Source organism: Rhinatrema bivittatum, chromosome 8, assembly GCF_901001135.1.
Source record: "Rhinatrema bivittatum chromosome 8, aRhiBiv1.1, whole genome shotgun sequence".
NCBI lineage: Eukaryota > Metazoa > Chordata > Amphibia > Gymnophiona > Rhinatrematidae > Rhinatrema > Rhinatrema bivittatum.
In genome coordinates, this window is record NC_042622.1 from 137522136 (window position 1) to 137540367 (window position 18232).

Genomic DNA, 18232 nt, shown 5'->3' on the forward strand with positions numbered 1-18232 from the left:
TGTCACTGTTACGTGAAGTCTGGGACTCTGTCACTTGGATTGTGAACTCTGCTTCCCTCACTATACCTAGCCCTGATCAGTCCAAAGAGCAGAAACGCATGTAAGGAGTTGAACCAGAATCTCCCATACAGCAGTGCTATGCTATTAGACCTAGCCTTATAAAAGAATTATATCCTCTGCAAATCATTCCATAATGCCAGGGGCTATTTCTGCTTTTTGCATCACATTTACTGGGGGTAATAAGTGGTTCGAGGCAGGGGGCGGGGAATCTGGTTTGTTCAAGGGTTATTGTTTGTGTGAGTGAGTTATATTTTTTGTGATTTATTTGTATTGAGGTCCATATTCAAAAGCATTTAGCCAGCTAACTCGGATATTAGCCAGCTAAATACGAACATATGTGGGCACACATCTGGCTAAATTCTAGCCGGCTAGGTTAAGGGTGTTCCGAGGGCGTAACTCCAATGTTCAGAGTTAGCCAGCTAAATCTGGTTGGCACAAAGAGCCGTCCTAAAGTCAGGAGGCTAAAGTTAGCCTGCTACATTCAATAGTGCAGTTTCACTATTGATATACCTTCAAAGTTAGCCAGATAAGTTTATCCGGCTAACTTTACTAGTTGGCCTATGTCTGAATTATTATTTTTATTGACTATTTTGTAGCCTGTTCTGGGTGCTTTGGTAAAAGGACAAGTAAAATAACTAACAAATGAAATGGAATGGGGGTTTAAATGCTTGGAGGTAGAAGGATCCAGTTTAAATAGTTTATCAAACAGAGCCATCTCCAAGATTTCTTAACATCTTTGCCATTAAAAGACAAAGGGCTCCTTGTGAAAAGTGACATATAAAGATGCTGTTGTATTATTGCAGCATGTTTCAGTATTCATTTGATTCCAAAAATAGCAGTTGTGGCCAGTATTTTATCCTAAAGCATTTGAAAAGAAATCTGTGCTGGTGTGTAATATCAGTCACATTGACTCATATTATTCATGATCAACCTGCTTTACAACCACTGGCCTGATGGGGGTAGGGACATGGGGTACTTGCAGTTTAGTTGAGAAGAAGATACTTGTTTTATTGTTTCAGTAAATTCTATAGCTGTATTCACTGAAGAATTTCTCGCTCTTTTCCTTTGAGGCTTTCCCAGATAATGCAGCTCGTCGAGAGGTGGAAAGTCTGCCGGCTATCTGTCCAAATAATGGATGTATGTGGAAAGGCACCATTAAAGACTATGAGGTAAAAAAGATTTTGCATCTCACATCCTGAGCAGAGTCAGAGTGGGTTGGGATTGCCATCTCCTGCTCAGATCCTGCATAGACTTCATCAGTTCTGATCTGCCGTTAACAATGGGAAGAGGGTCTTAACCTGAAGTACCATGTACTTTTTTATTCACAAAAGCGCAGGAGATTTCCTTAAGTATCCCTCAGCTTTGGCTTGACATCATAGCAGCGGTTTTCTAAGGGGCATGAGATTGTAACTTACTGCAGTTCTGTCTTTGAGCCCACCAGCTGCTGTCATGACCAGGACTCCAAATTTCTGGCAGTGGTAAGAGTCACAGATATGGAACCTCCTCTTTAAGAAAAGGCAGTTGAGTTTGGTACTAGAATTAGCAACGGTCTGATCTAAAGGCAGCAAGACAAGTCTACCCAGCAGCATGACAGATGATTTCTTTTGGGTGTATTGGTAGAACTTCTGCCTTCAATGTTGTAGGCCACCCGTTCCAGTTGTTGTTAGGACACATTTTCTCATGTAAGCCCAAGGAGATGGGAACAGGAATCTTAAAGGTGAATTTTAAAAGCCACACAGATGCGTGCACATCTCAATAGATTTCAAAAAGGGGCGGGGGGTGTGGACATTTCGGGGTGTGGTTAAAAGATATGCACATATTTACTTAACGTGCCCCGGCATGCACCCAAGTCCACGGCTGCATAAGTTTACTTCTACATGGAGGTGGTGTAAGTTGAAAAACAATTTTTTTTAAAGCCATTTCTGGTGTGTTTCAAGGGTCTGGGGTAACTGGGGGGAATGCTGGCTATCAAATCATGGGGAGTTTTGGACATAGCTGTTAAGTGGGCGAACTGGTAAAACCCACAATGGTGTGGACTCACGCCCCCTTTAAAATTCCTTGACTTGTGCAATAGAAGCGGGAGTTATGTGCTTAAGGCGCATGCCCACAAAAAAGTGTGTGCCCATGTTATTTTATGATATGTGCACGCAAATTATAAAATCGCCACATCTTTGCGTGCTGGTGTGAAAGTTACCATCTTCATGTGACATAACACTGCATCTGTGAGAGTTCTTATGCAAGGCACAATGTCTGTTTGGCAGCATATGGATTGTTTTTTGATAATGGCACTAGTCACATGCAAATCATTCCTTCAACAACCCAAGAAGCATAGTGGCTGACTGTATAGTCTGAAAGCCTTTCAACTTATAAAATATCTGGAAACCAAAACCACCTGTGCAGTGTATTACAAAGCACATCTGAATCTTTCAGGAATGGACATTATCTATAAGATAATAAGATGATCTTTATCTAATGAAGTTAAACATTATCGTCTCAAACTTCTAACACATTTTATGTTTAAATCTGTTTATTAAGAAAGTGGAAACCATGTAACAAACATAAGCCAAGGTGAGTGGACTCTGCAGCACCTCAGCTATCAATACCAAATAAAGATACAGCTCTGTTATAATACAATTTAAATTTTCCTTACCCCCCCCCTTCGCCCCCCCACCAGCGCCCTTTACACAGATTAAGACGGACATCGAGGGCCGAATCGCAAAATTAACTAACAGCATCTACAGACTGTGGTAAAGTAATATCAGTCAGAATTAAACTTCGTGCTCGAACGGAAATATGTTGCAGGTACAGGTCCCAAATTTGTAGGAAAAGTCGATGCTTCTGAGACATTTCCAAATGCTCTATATATTTTTCCATGAGGCAGGCTTGGAATATAAAATTTTTTATTTCCCAATAGTAGGAGGATCCTCACTCGTCCAGTGTTGGAGAATACATATTTTAGCTAGTAAGAGTGCTTTCCGGCACCATAATTTAATATACCAATTAGGAAATGCACAGAACGGAGGTCATCAAATAAAAACACTTTTATATCTAGAGAGAGTGTCACTTTTGTGATTATACGCACAAATTCCTGTACCTCTTTCCAAAATGTTTGGACAGAGGTACAGAAGTATAGAAGTTGGGACATAGTATAGAAACTATGTCCCAACATCCCAGTTATCTCTCTACACTTCAGACAAAATGCTGTGGGTGTTAAATGGCACTTAAATGCCTGGGACTGAGAGCAGAATGCCCAAAATAGGAATTTGAATTGAGTCACTCGAAGGGCGGCATTAATAGTTATAATGCACCCTCATGAAAAACAGGTGAATAAGAACTCCTCTGTTAGAGCTGTATGTAATTCTCTATTCCAGGCCCTCACTGCTGCTCAGAGGCTGGAACCTTGTTGGGGATTCCTTAACATTTTGTACCAGAAAGAGATAGAGTAGCGATCCGGATCATCCATATCAAAAAGCTCTTACATTATCTCCTGCTGATCGCCATGCAGGGCAGTAAGATCTAAAGAGCGAAGATAATGGCATAGCTGGATATAGGCAAACTGTTGCTTATCTGATAGCTCATATTTAGTACAAAGCTCTGCAAAAGACATAATCGAGCCCTCATCGGTAAGAACCTGCTGTACAATAAATATCCCCTTCCGTGTCCATTCACGAAAGGGCTTAGAAGAGCCCGGGCTAAAATCAGCATTTCCCGAGATGGGCAAAAAATGGGATATACGATAGTCAATCTTAGGCTACAGTACCACTGCCACGCTCTTATTATGGGGACTACAAGGGCACCTCCCTGTAGATGAGATGGCAAGATTGTACATGGTCTGTGTAGAATATAACGAAGCGTGAGAGGACAACTATAGTAGATTCAATAGGTAAGGGAGTATAGAAAGTCGTCCCCAGTATGTCTGAGATTGCAGGCTCCATTGTAAAATTGGAGATTTGCTAACCCCAGCCCTCTATGTTCCCAAGCCGCCATTAGGCGAGCTAGGCGTATACGCGGCTGAGATTTACGCCAGAGAAACCTGTGCATTTGTTTCTCAATCCTATCAGCTTCCCTACATGTCATCCACCAGGGCAGAGTTTGAAATAAATAAAGCCACTTTTGGTAGGATCGACATTTGATGTGGGTTCACCCGGCCTATTAGGGATAGAGTAACAGAGTGGAGGTATGACGGAGGGTAGACTGAAAATTCCCGTGTTGAATTTTTGATAAATCCCTTCAAAGAGTTATTCCCAAGTATTTAAAACTTTCCAGTTCCCAATGGAAAGGAAATTGGAATCTGCAAAGTGCCCTCACGGAATCCCTCATAGGCAAGGCTTCAGTTTTGTCCAAATTGTTTGAAACCTGACAATGCCCCATATGCCTGAAATTCTTCTAAGAGGGCTGGTAGAGAAGAAATGACATCTGTAATATGAACTAGAATATCATCGGCAAAAGCCGAAAGTTTAAACATACAGTTGGGTCCTGTACCCACAGGTATGCCCTTAATGTTTTGAATTATTCCTGATCCTAAGCAGTAAGGGTTCTAATGTGAAAAGGAATAATAATGGTGAGAGTGGGCAACCCTGGTTGGGTGCCTTGGTGGAACCCAAAGCTATCAGATGGGGTCCCATTTACCAGAATAGAAGCACATGGGTTGTTGTAAATTCAATACAGAACAAAAGAATCCCTCAAAACCCATCTCGTGGAGTACTGCCCACATAAATTGCCAGTTGACATGATCAAATGCCTTCTCAGCATTGAAGCTGAGAAGGAGCGAGGGCAATCCTGTCATTTTACTATATTCCATTGAGGCCAATACTTTACGGACATTAAAGACTGAATGTCTCCCCTTTACAAACCCTACTTGCGTGTCACTAATCAAATCGGGAAGGCATATAGCTAATCTATCGGCCATGATTTTCGCTAAAAATTTAACATCGAACTTTAATAAGGAGATAGGACGATAGGATCCTGGCAATAGCGGATCCCTTCCAGGTTTAGGGAGGATCACTGTATAAGCCAGGTTCAGGGTTAGAGGGAAATGCCCTTGCGATATGAGGTCATTGTACATTTCCCCAAGGGTAAAAGAATCTTGTCTCCCATTAATTTAAGGAATTCTGCAGAATACCCATTCGGTCCTGGGGTCTTAAGAAGAGGAGCTTGGTGCATTGCCCTCTGTATCTCCTCCAGCTGGACTGGGATGTTTCTCTCTCACTCTCAGAATGTTTCGGGAGGCCTATTCTTTGTAGATAAGCCCCAACGTCCCCCCTCAGACCTGAGGGACGGCTGTATAACACCTTGTAGAATTGACAAAATATAGCGCTAATGTCTTTTGTTGCATTCTTTATCTCACCATTAGTACCTTCATGGCCTTAATATATTTTTGACTACCCCAGTGTCTCATTAAATTGGCCAACATCCTTCCCACTTTGTTGCCATGGAGATAAAATTTAACTTTATAGTACAGCAATGACTTCTGGGCTCGCTGATGTAAGAGAGAATTAAGCGCAGTTTGGATTTCCATAAGTTGCGCCTTAGTGGCCGAGGTCTTTTGAGTTTCATTATCTATGCTTAGCCCTATGTAATTGGTGTTCCAAAGATAAGATTTGCTTAGACATATCCTTTCTCTGAGCAGCTATGTATATTATCTTGCCTCGTAGAACTACCTTGGCTGCATCCCAAAACAGGATAGGCGTCTGTAAATGGGCTTCATTGTCATGTGTATAATCCTCCCATTTTTTATGGAGAAATTCAGTATACAAATATCTGGGAAATCGCCATAGAACAAGGGGGTTTCAGGAGAATCCCTCTGAGTCTAACCATTCCAGGGCATGATCGGAGACTATCGGTAGCCCAATCTCTGTTTGTGTGACCCTTGGAAATATATTCCCCCTGTAAAGTAGATAATCTATGCGAGAGTAGGAATCATGGGTTCCCTGTATGTACCCGGATCAGTCCAGACCGTGGCTTGAGCCTCCTGTCCAGCAGATGGAGACAGACCAAAACTGAAAAGGGTATCCTATATCAGGACAGAGCCTACCCTGCAGCCCTTCAGTATTTGTCTGTCTCCAGCAGATGGATCAGCTCAACGTGCAGTCTCCTGATTTGGCTAGTTTGGACCTATTTCCAGTTTTTGGGTTTTTCCTAAAGGATCAAGCAAACACCCTTTTGGGTTTTAGTAAAAAAAAAAAAAAAAAAAAGGAATTGACTCTGTCTTTTCTTCTTTGAAGACAGCACTGTCTCCATGCTCTTGGGGGGCTTAGGGGGGCTTGGCCCCTTGTGTCTTGCAGCATAGCCTAAGCCCCTATTCCCAGTGCTCCTAAGGGGGTGAAACTGGTGGTCGTCACTCACTGGTGGTCTAAGCCCTCACCTGTCTGCCTTTAAGTTGGTCAGGAGATTTTTCTCCTGTCAGTGCCTTTAGGGCACACAAAACTCTCTTCCTTTCTTTAAAAAAAAAAAAAAAATATATATATATATATATATATAAATAAAATAAACAAACACAGAGGTATTCTTTAATATCTTCAGTCTCCCCACTAGTTAAGGTTCTTACCTCTGTTGTCGGCAGCCGGGTGTTCAGCCAGGAGCGAGCAGAGTTCAGTCCTCTGCCTCCGCTCCTCCCGGTAGCAAGTGCAACCAAATCAGCTGTTTTTTCTTTGTGATTGCGGCTCCCTTCACTGTCATGCCATGATCACACTGCTGCCTAGCCTGAGGGGAGTCCTCGACGTGATTTTCGCGCCTGCCGGGTGGGGAAGGACCCTCCCAGGCAGCGCAGCCAAATCCAGCCCGGGGTCGCTCCTCAAGACACATAGCCAGGCCGTTCCCGGGTTGGCGCATGGTGGACATTTTGAGTATTTTAGCAGCTCCCAATTCGGGGCTGCTCGGCGCAGGGGAGGATGATTTTGTGGGTTCTTGCCCCCATCCCCCGCCCAGCAAGTCTAGGCCTCGTTTTTCTTCAGATTTTGTGCTCCTCATGCACAAATCCTACCTGGCCAGGTTGCAGGAGGAGGAGGGCCCTGGAGCCGCAGGGGGCAGTCCGGGTGCGGGTGGTCCCAGGGGCCCCCTCCTGCCCGGACCTTCCGGCACCTTTGGGAAACCCGGATTCGGCTGCGGATTTGGTAGAACCACTTCCCCCTCTCGAAGGGGATGATCCCAGGGTACTCCGCTTATTTCAGAAGGAGCTGGAACCCCTCATTCCTTTTGTCCTCCAGGAATTAGGAGTTGAAGGTCCACCGACGGACACTCTTACGGCAGCACTACCTAAACACATGGATCTGGTCCTGGTGGGACTCCGGGCCTAGGCTTCAGCTTTTCCTTTTCACCCCATGCTCAAGTTGCTTCTCCTACGGGAATGGGAAGCTCCCGAGGCGGGGCTCCGCATCGGGAGAGCCATGGATAAGCTTTATCCACTCCCGGAGGACTGCCTGGAGTTGCTGAAAATTCCCACAGTGGATTCTTCCGTCTCCGCTGTAACTAAGCCCACCACTATTCCGGTGGTGGGGGCTGCGGCCTTGAAGGATGCACAGGATCGCAAACTTGAGTTCCACCTCAAACGTATCTTCGAGGTACTGGCATTAGGTGTTCGGATGACTATTTGCAGCAGTCTCATGCAGCGGGCCGGCCTTAGGTGGATTCAGCAATTACTCAGCACCCAGGATCTTCCCTCTGCAGAGGCTGAGCAGGCTGAAAGATTGGAAGGTGTTATTGCGTATGGGGCTGACGACCTGTATGATCTTCTCTGCCTTCAGGCCAAGGCAATGGCCTCGGCGGTTTCCGCCAGATGGCTCCTCTGGTTACGCAATTGGTCAGCGGACCCGGTGTCCAAGGCGCGCTTGGGCACTTTGCCTTTCAAGGGTAAGTTGCTTTTTGGTGAGGACCTTGAGCAGCTCATTAACTCCTTGGGTGAGAACAAGGTTCACAAGCTGCCAGAGGACTGACCGAAACAGTCCCGAGCTTTTGTGCCTTCCCCGACCCGGTTTCGGGGTCCACATCGATATGCAGCTCGGGGGCGTGGTGCTTCGGCTCGAGGTTATTCTTCGAGGTCTCGGTCTTGGTCTCAGCCCTTTCGAGGGCGTCGGCCCTTCCGTGACGGAGCAACACTATTTAGTACTAAATAGTTTATAAAATTTAGTGGAATATCTGTTGGTTCTAGGGGCTTTACCAGGCTTCAGTTCTTTCATCAGTTGTAATACCTCAGACTAAATGATTTCTTTATTAAGCATAAACTTCTGGCTTTCTGGAGAGAGAAAAGGAAGTGCCATTCACCTAGGTAGTCTGTCTCACTTTCCTGAACAGACTGATCCTGTAAATATAATTCCTCATAATATTGGGAAAATCACTTCTGATATTCGAATTATATGTCTTGTAATGCCTTAATTCTAACAGTTTGAGTTTGTGAGTATTTCTTTAATTTCCTAGCCAAAAGCCTGCTAGACTTATTATTGTATTAAAAATACTTTTGCTTAACCAAATCCATGTGGAAAGAGAGAGTTTCTGACTCCAAAGCGTATAATTGGTCCAAGCTGCAGTTTTGTGCAGCAATGTATTTTGATCTCCATGCCTCTTATGTAAATGTGCTAATCTCGCGATCCTTTGGAATAGGTCAGTTTTAGATTGAGCTTTCTGCCTTTTCTTAATTGAAGCCCAAGAAATCAACTTTCCTCACACCACAGCTTTTAAACCTTCCCAGATCGTAACTGGGGTGACATCACGGGTATCATTAGTAAGTAGATATTTCTGGATATCCTACTAATATCATTATAAAAGAGGGAAATACCCAGCCACATAGGAGCATGCTCTGACCATGTGATATCTCCTAAAGCAGCATCTTGAAGAAAAGTCATTAAAGATTTATCTATTAGGAAAAAGATCAGTATGAGAGTAGGAATTTTGGGGGTCTAGAGAAAAAGGAATAATCCTGAGCTGTAGGATTATAGAAGCCTTTGAGCATCTAGTAAATCCCATCTGTTCATGAAGCATTTGAGTTTATATCTGTGTTGAGCACCATGGTTTCCAGTCCCCCGTGAGTTGTCCAGCCATGGGCCTTTGGTAATACTAAAGTCCGTCCCCCCTCTCCCCCCCCCCCCAACAATCAGTTGATCTTCTACACATTCGGAGAGAACTTTAGAAAGCAAATCCAAAAAGGTTCCCTGAGCCAAATTAGGTGCATATAAGTTAACCAAGGTGAAAAATAGCCTTTCCCAGAAAAAACTTAATTATATATTGTATCTACTCTCTAAGTCCCATCTAACTTCTTTAACATTAACCTTAAACTCCTTAGAAAATAATACCCCAACTTCACAATATTGGTTTTTTTTGGGGGTGTGTTTTTGTAGTGTAAGAAGCAAAAAATTGAAGAACAACCAAGGGCAATCTGAGTAAGCCCTCAACTCTTTCTCAAATGTATTACTTAACAAAACAAAATTGCCACTTTTAATGAAGAGGCCCCTTTCAACAGGAGTTGTTTAAAAGGGGTGTTCATCCCCTTTACGTTTATAAATACAATTCTAAAGTCCTTCATACTCCCACAGAGGAAGTTCCCCCACTATAAAGAGCCAGAATAACCCCTTTTCCCTATCCTCCCCACCCCATTCCTGTTCCCCTCTCCTTCCTCCTATATCAATTGGTAGACACATTCCTCCTGAAGGAATGACATCCTTCCACAAACCCATCCAAATCCATAACTGAACAAATTGTTAAATGGAAACTAATAAACAGTAATCACCTTACAGCCTAACTAGTGTAACTAGTGATTTATTTATTTATTTATCAATTTTCCAAAATACATCAAGAAAACAATCTTGTGTAGATAGCAAGTTTTTTTTACAAATAGACATTTTTAACACAATAACCTCTCTTTCCTATACAATCTGCTTTAAAGTACTCGTCACTGGGGAGAGATCATTAGAGATAATAACTTCTTCCCCAGTATTGGAAGGCTGAGTACTAATAGTCTACAGTAGGATCCGATGTAATAAAGATCTCCTGTATAGGACCAGTAGTTTCTGTAAATGTTAAAAGATATATTCTTGAGGTTGAGTAACTAGTGGTTTTAATGTAAAATACTCAGCATGCCTAAATAGATAGGTGGAACCCAAAAGTTAAGTTCCAGCTAGACCAGAGATTCAACCAAAGATTGAAACACAGATTCCCATCAACTTGCATTGTCCTTGGATGACATCCAACCACCAGAATGCCTCCGAAGCCTCCCACCCCCTTTAGTTTTATGCTACCATCTGGGAACATCCTCTTTATGCATGGGGGCAGAGGGATCATCCTAGCTTTGTGGTATTTTTGTTGTTGTATGTGCTGCCCAAAGTATCTAAACAGCTTTTCTTACAGTTTTAACTCTGGATGTAACGCCACTGATTGTGAAAAGTAAACCAAATGGGGAAAATCCATCTATGTCTAATGTTTTCCTTGCGAAGAAGCAGAGTAATTTCTTTCAGCTCTTATGAATAATAGGGGAGAGATTGTTGAAAATTTCCAGATTATGCCCCTGCTAGCCAATAGTGCCCAACTTCTTGGACTTAATAAAATCATTATTCTTGATATTAAAGTGGTGGAAGCTGGCAGCTATGTCCTTGAACATTCTTTTACTGGCGGCCCAATGCTTTATGAGCTCTCTCTAGCTTGATCATATAGTCCTCAGCTGTATCTCCCCCTCGGGTCAGTACTTCAAGCTATAGTATTTGTCAGTTACCCTTCTTGTTCTGACATCTAGTCTCTGACAGTGGAGTCCCAAAGCAGCACTAATTTCCACCTTCTCTGGGGATCGTTTGCAATTTTTTGCTTCTGCTCTCTTGCATGGTGGATAAAACAAAGTTCATCTCTGTGTCACTACAGGTGCCATCTTTGGCATACAGCCAAATTGACCCAGAGTTAAGTGATCTTTACCCTTGGTTTAGAGCAGTGGTTCTCAACCTTTTTTCTGTCGGGACACACCTGACAGATGGTTCTCACATGCGTGACACACTGACCCATGATCGTCACGGGGCTAGATGTAAAATTACAGTTTGCATCCACGGGAACCCCCCTGACCCACAATAATGGATGTAAAGCAGAATTGTGACATTCCCCATACAACTCACCCTACAAAAAAGATATTCTGGTTCTGGTGTCATCTCAGTAACAGCAACTCAAACTCCTTCTACTTCCAGGCTCAATAGCCCTACTCATGAAAAGACAGCAGTTTACCACCAATGCATGTCTTCTTGAGAAAACACAACAAATAAGACTGATAAAACTCTTACATGCTAGTAAAATATCTCATCTCGGTAACAGACACAGAACCGACCTAACATACTCCCAGGATCTGTAGTAATGCACATAAACTAATCCGCACACAGTTACACCTGTATTATGGAATACACTCAAACAGGAGCAACCCTATCTATGAAAAGGCAACACTATAAATATTAAATCAAGCCCTAAAAACCAATACACCTCTTATTAGGAAAACAGAACTAGCAAGCAGCTGTGTATCCCCACACAGAAATAATTGTAAAACTATACTAATAAGCAGAATAAATGTTTCTAAACAGCTATAAACAGAATAACATCCAACAATTAAAAACTCATAAAAACTATTAAAAATTCTCCAAACACCAATAAAATATTTCAAAAAAAGCAGACACATCACATAATATTAAATAATTAAAATGGCAGTCAATCAAGAAAAATAAACTTTAAAAGCCACCTTTACTTATCCCCTCCAGCAGCTCTCCTACTCCTCTTCCTTGCAGGCCGTAGCACACACCAGAAGCAGCAGTAGAGGCTAAGCTCTATACTCATGGTCCTCTTCCTTAATGCCCATGTCTCTCACACACACACACCATACCAGTCATGCCCCCATGACCAGTTTCTGTCTCTCACACACCAATCATCTCCCAAACAGTCTTTGTGACACACACACCAGTCACCTTCCTGAACAGTTTCTCTCATGCCATACACACACACAGGCTTCCCACTCCCGTGTTCTACTTACATATACGGACTTCTCACTCTCATAATCACTTTCTCTGTCTCTCACACGCACTCACCAGTCTCTCACTCCCATGCTTGTTCTCTCCACATGCACAGGCTTCTCATTCCCATAATCACTTTCTTTCTCTCACACACACAAACACACACCAGTCACCTGATCTCTCTCATGCATACCCACACACAGGCTTCCCACTCCCATGTTCTTTCAGATATACAGGCTTCTCCCTCACATACTGTGTCTCACACACACCCAGGTTTCTCACTCCCATGCTCACTCTCTTCACATGCACAGGCTTCTTATTCCCATAATCACTTTCTCTCTGTTACACACATACATACACACACACACACACCAGTCTCTCTCTCATTTCCATTCTCGCTCTCCACTGCACAGGCTTCTCATTCCCTGAATCACATTCTTTCTCTCATATTCACACACACCAGTCTTTCTCTCATACACACCGTCACCTTACCAACCAGTCTCTCGCTTTCATGCATACACACACACACAGGCTTCCCACTCCCATCCTCTCTCTCTCACATAATCAGGCTTCTCACTCCCATGCTTTCTTTCACACCCACCCCCCCAACACCAGGCTTCTTACGCCCATGCTTTCTCACATACCCAGATTTCTCACTTCCATGCTTTTTCTCTCACACACACACACACACACACATCAGTCACCTCCCTGACTAATGTCTCACACTCTCTCACATACACATCAGTCATCTCCTTGAGCAGTCACTTTCATTGTCTCTCACATATACACACACATCAGCTCTCTGACCAGTTTCTCTCACTCACACGCAGGCTGGCTGCTTCTTTCTCTCACTCACTTCCTCTTCCCCGCCCCTCCCCGAGCACAAATGGTAGCTGCAGCAGCCTCCTGCTCCCGCCCCCGCAGGCCAAGAAAGTAGAATCCCATCGGCCGCGGGAGGCTCAAGCTGCTGTCTCCTTTCCCGATTACCGTCTGCTTCAATTGCTCGGGGGCCAATGCTGCAGCCGCCGCTGCTACTTTATCACGCTGCACTGCTCTTTCTCCTTCCCGTGCACCGCGTATCACTTCCTGTTCCGGGTCACGGGGGGGGGGCAGGCGCGGGTGCCACAGCTTTTTTTTAGCACTGTTGCCGTTCCCACTGGGCTTGAACGTGTTGATAGCCCGGCAGCAACGGCAGCAGGGAAGAAAGAGCAGCGGGAGAGACCAGGAGCACGCGACACAGCAGCCGGTGCTTGGCGACACACCGGTTGAGAACCGCTGGTTTAGAGAGTTGAAAGCAGAAAAAGCAAAAGCACAGACAGATGAAGGCTACTGTTTCACAGCCATCGCACTGTTCCACTTCCACCACATCTAATGTTTTTTGTATCTGCTTGAGATAAAAATCCAGCTCCTCTCCTTTTTTTTTTTTTTTTTTTTTTTAATTGCCATCCTGTTTTCCTTCATGCTATAAGGCCATGTGAGTAGCACAAGGTATGCCAACAAGTGAAGTGTTAAAAGGTTTTTCAGGAAATAACTGTTCATGCAGATCAACATAGCATCTCATATTCAACAAGTACCACCAATCTATTTAGAATTAGCTCATGCCTTTCCTTGATAGCTCAAGGAGAGTTATATTCAGGTACAGTAGGTATTCACATTTTTTTATTCTCTCCTTTTTAATCCTGCTACCCCTCCCCTGGCAGACTACACAGTTGATGCCAGTAGCCCTTCCTGACACCAGGAGCACAGTCTCTGAGGTGCACCCGCAACACAGCTGCTTTTTCCTTCCCTCCGACTAGCCCCATTTGGAAAACTGCCCATTTAATCCTACTCTGTTGCCTATCTTTTAACCAGTTTCCAGTCCACAATAGGACATTGCCTCCTATCCCATGGCTTTTCAGTTTCCTCAGGAGACTCTCATGAGGGACTTTGTATAAATTTATTTATACAAGGAATAATAAGATTAGATTTATGACACTCGGAAATTCATATTCAGAGAGTAAACAAGTGGGTAAGTTATCAGGCTAAAGTTACCAGAATGATATTCAGTAAAATGCAGCCAGTTATTTTGCTTAATATACCCAGATAAAGTCAAAGTTAACCAGATAAATTTAGGACTGCTGTCTGACACGACCAGCTTTACCCCAATATCACTGAATATTGACAACATCCAGGTCAGTCAACTTTAAGATTTGAATTGGATTGCAAAGAAAGTTGTAGTTTTTTGTTTTTTTTTATTATTATTCTAATAAGTGCAAGAAACAAGGCCGTGGTGTACAGGAGCCAGCGATAACATGGAGTTGTGTTCCTGGCAATCTGCCTGCCTTCATCCTCCCATCTCCTCCTTTCCCCCACCCATGTGGGTTCCTCACTTTGGCTGTGGGGTAATCTGACACCAAGGCAGATGCAGGTGAGCTGGCTGGCTGAGTGAATGCTGGGTAGGGATGTGCATTCTATGGTCATTTGTTCATTCATTTTGCGGTAAGCGCATAAGTGTCCATGCTTGTACAGTAGAAAACATATGCTCATACTATGTATGAAAAGAATGCCCAACAAATACATCCCTAATGCCGGGAGGCCTAGGAGAGGAAAAGTGAAGGGGCTAGCAGGAGGCGGAGATGATAAACAAACAATGCATCTCTTGAGGAATTACTTTTTTTCCCTGCACTGCCACAGCGCGTTTCCCTTCCACCTTTGTATAGTTGCAGTGGTGACGTTTATCAACTCATTTTATATTTAGCTTGGGGTGGGAAGTGAAGTGAGGTGCCTGAGCCAAAGGATCTATGTTTAATGTCAGATTTGAGGAGGAATTCAGTTGTTGTGGCGGTTCTCCTGTGGAGAGGAGGGTCTCTTTTTTTTCCCAAGTGAGCTACCCAGAATACATCTTGCAGCAGATGGGGATTGGGCCATTGCTAATCTGCCCAGGTGGCAGATAACTGAGCATTGGTGAGTTCCTGGAGAACCACATGGCGCAGGCTGTACGAGCCCCACTGGGAAGGTTAGCCTAGCTCAGTGTCTTCCACCCTTCTCTTGGAGGCACATCTATCCAATCAGGTTTTCAGGATTGTCGCAATGAATATGTATGAGAGAGACTTACATACACTGGGTCTCCAGTGTATGCAAATCTATCTTGTACATATTCATTAGGGATATACTGAAAACCCACCTGGTTAAGAGTGCCTCCAGGAGAGGGTTGGGAATTATTGGCCTAGCTTGTCCTAGGGCAGACCTGGTGGTGGTGATTAGAAGCAACCCAGCTGGTCCAATGGTGAGCATACTGCTTTGGCAGCCGCTTTGGCTGTGTGGTATGGTTCAATTGCCACCTTTCTCATAAAATTTAAAGGGGTTTAATAAAGCTGCAGCCTGTCTTTTCATGGTTGAATGGCATGTGAAATAAAAGGTGGCAACTACGATTCACAAAATGTAGGCATATGCCTTCTCTTGTATGAATGCCACGTTACATATCTATAATCCCACTTGATCACTCAGTCATCGCAAAGAGGACTACTTGATGTGCCATCACTATGCCATGCTCGCCTTGTTGAAACTTGGGAAAGCTTTTTCCGTCACAGGCCCAGTCTTGTGCAACTCTTTGCCAGCGAGTCTCTGGTTGATGGCATGCGCAAAGACGTTCAGGGCCTCTGAAATGCATGACAATGGGATGGACTGAGTTTGATAATTGCTTTTGTTATTTGTTGCAACAGGCCCGTGCAGAGACTCTTTAACAGAATAGGGGCCTTTGATGTGCCTGAAAGCGAAGATACATCCTGTTTTATAAAGTATGTACGTAGGTTCTAAAACGCTCTTCACGTGCATATGTCTGCGGCCTTTACACGCATATCTTATGCGCAATGAGAGAGAGCCTGATTTTAGGGCTCAGCCTGACACTCAATGTATGCACCATTGTAAAGGGGGGGCACTTTGATTTGGGGTGAGTTTTTAGGAGGTGGGTCATGTTACAGAAACATTCGGGGGTATTCCGTGTAAAACTGACATCATTAAAGAATTTTAGACCTTATAAATGATGAAAATCTTAACAAGAGGAGTTGATTTGTACACTGCAGTCTCTGCTAGCTGCATTGTACAAATCAACTCCTTTTCATCGCTTATAAGGACTAAATTTCTTTATTGATGTCAGTTTTACAATGAATACCCCCAAAACAAAGTGTCCCCCTTATATTGGTGCATATATTGAGTGGCAGTCTTTCTTTCTCTTTCGGTCTCTTTCTTTCTCTTTCTTTTTTCTCTCTCTCTCTCTTCCCCCCCCTTTCCCTCCAGCAGCCTCTGAAAATGTGATAACATGAAACAAAGGAGACAAAACTAAAGTCCGCTTGAGTGTGGCCAAGTCTGGATTTTTGACGTTCATAAAATACCTTTTGAGGATGTCAGAGAGAGTTAGTCCTAGGAATAATCCTTTGAGGTTTTGCAGACTGTTTGCTGTCAGCTTGAAACAAACTCTAGTGCATACCACATGCTGCTCTGGAAAGTCCCTAAACTTTGCAGGCAATCAGTCAGGAAAGTACCTAAAAGACAAAGCTGCTTTTGTTGACATAATAAAGAGGATGCTGGTTGAAAGGCCTTATCAGTTTATATATGGAACATTATTGAGGAGGGGTTGAGGGGTGGTGGTTGTGAAATATGAGACTGCTTTGAAGCAGTTAGGCAGCTGTTTGGTGGTTTTTTTTGTTCCCCAACAAATTTTTTATTTCACTTTTACTTTTATTTTTTTTTTTAAACCTAGCCTGATTCCTGATTGATCTTTTTTCTTTCTTCGTTTTCACATGAAGCAGTCAGCTCGCTCTTATTCTTCAGTGCAAACCAGACCATTTGCTTTTTTAAATTTATTTTTACCACATAAATTTTTAAGTCAAATTGAGCCTCTGCCCTTTTGCTGGATGCTAGTTTGAGCCCTGACAAGTTACCAAAACTCTAAAGTGGAAACTTGTGTGTTCATCAATCAAACTGAGCAGGTTAGTGCCTTTTGATTAACTAGTTAGAAGAGTGAAGACTCATGTTGCTGGGATCAGCTAGAGAAAGGTCTTTTTTATGTGTTCTTTTGATTCCTCTTTTTCTCCTTCTCCCCAGAGACCAGACCTTGGCATTTTTTAAAGGCTGGGAGAAAGGCTTCTCTTGGTGTTGCCTTTGTGGCAACAAAGGTCACGCCTATTGACGACTACCTTCCCTCCTGATTGCAAAGAATGCTTGAGTCTCATCAGACAGGAGATATCAACGCATGTCTCCTGCATCACTGATTTGGCCACACTACAGTACCAGCCTTGCTATATTTCGGGATCCTTTAATGTATCATATTTGTTTGCCAGTGCATTTTACTAAGGAATTTGTGGAAGGCAGTAACAGCCCTAATCATTTCGATTAAGGATATCATAAATTGATGTATTTATTTAATCAAAAAGTAGTAAAACTTGTAACGGAGGTTGCCAGAACCATGCCCTTAATAACTGTGTCCTGCGACAAAATCTTTTTCAGTTCAAGAGTTCAGCACTTCAAGTTCTGTTATGTAGCCAGTAGCCACTGCTTGGCAGCTTGTTCATGCTGAAAGAAAACCTTGGGCGTGAGTGACTTTGTGGAAATTTTAAATTGTGATTAAAACTAGTGAAGTCACCTTCTCCCCCCACACCTTCAGTTTATGGAACCTTGAAATTTAGAGGAAACGCTTTCCAAAGCTTTAGAACACTTCTAAAGCTTTGGAAAGTCCCCTCATCGATCTGATTTGAACTTCAGTAAATAGCATAAGCAAACATAATATTTGCTTTCTATAATGTAGGGAATTTAGTGTCTTGATGTTTAAGGCTTTATTGCACTGTTAGGAATAATACTATCTGTGGTGGTCGTGTTTGGGAAGAATGAGAGTAGGAGGTGAGGCCAGGTAATGTTGCTGTATTGGAAAGAGAAGAACTTGTTGCAGCTAGCGTAGAAGGAGAGAGCTTGGAGCATGGCGTCATGCTAAGAACTGACTGAGGTGAAACAGAGAAATGGGGGTGGATTTTGTTTGTATTATGCTTGTGTTGTCCTTCTTTTTTTTTTTTTTTTTCACCTATTTGCCTTGTCCCTTTCCCCAGTGTGCTTTGGTGTGTCTTTGTGGTGTGACAGACTCTTAAATGCAACATAACTCACTTTAAAATGTAAAACATAGGGGCTGATTTACTAAGGGTTTTTCTCTCCATCGACAAACAAGACTGAATTAGCCATGACAT

General features: G+C 43.2%; 1 protein-coding gene across 4 annotated transcripts in view; it reads left to right on the forward strand.

The window, feature by feature from the left end:
• Positions 1-18232, forward strand: part of TRAF2 (TNF receptor associated factor 2) — a 156134-nt gene that overhangs the window by 51236 nt on the left and 86666 nt on the right. For all 4 annotated transcript variants that reach the window (XM_029611590.1, XM_029611591.1, XM_029611589.1 and 1 more), the window contains exon 4: positions 1131-1229. In XM_029611590.1, coding sequence (XP_029467450.1) covers positions 1131-1229 — 99 coding nt within the window. The remainder of the gene's footprint in view (positions 1-1130; positions 1230-18232) is intronic.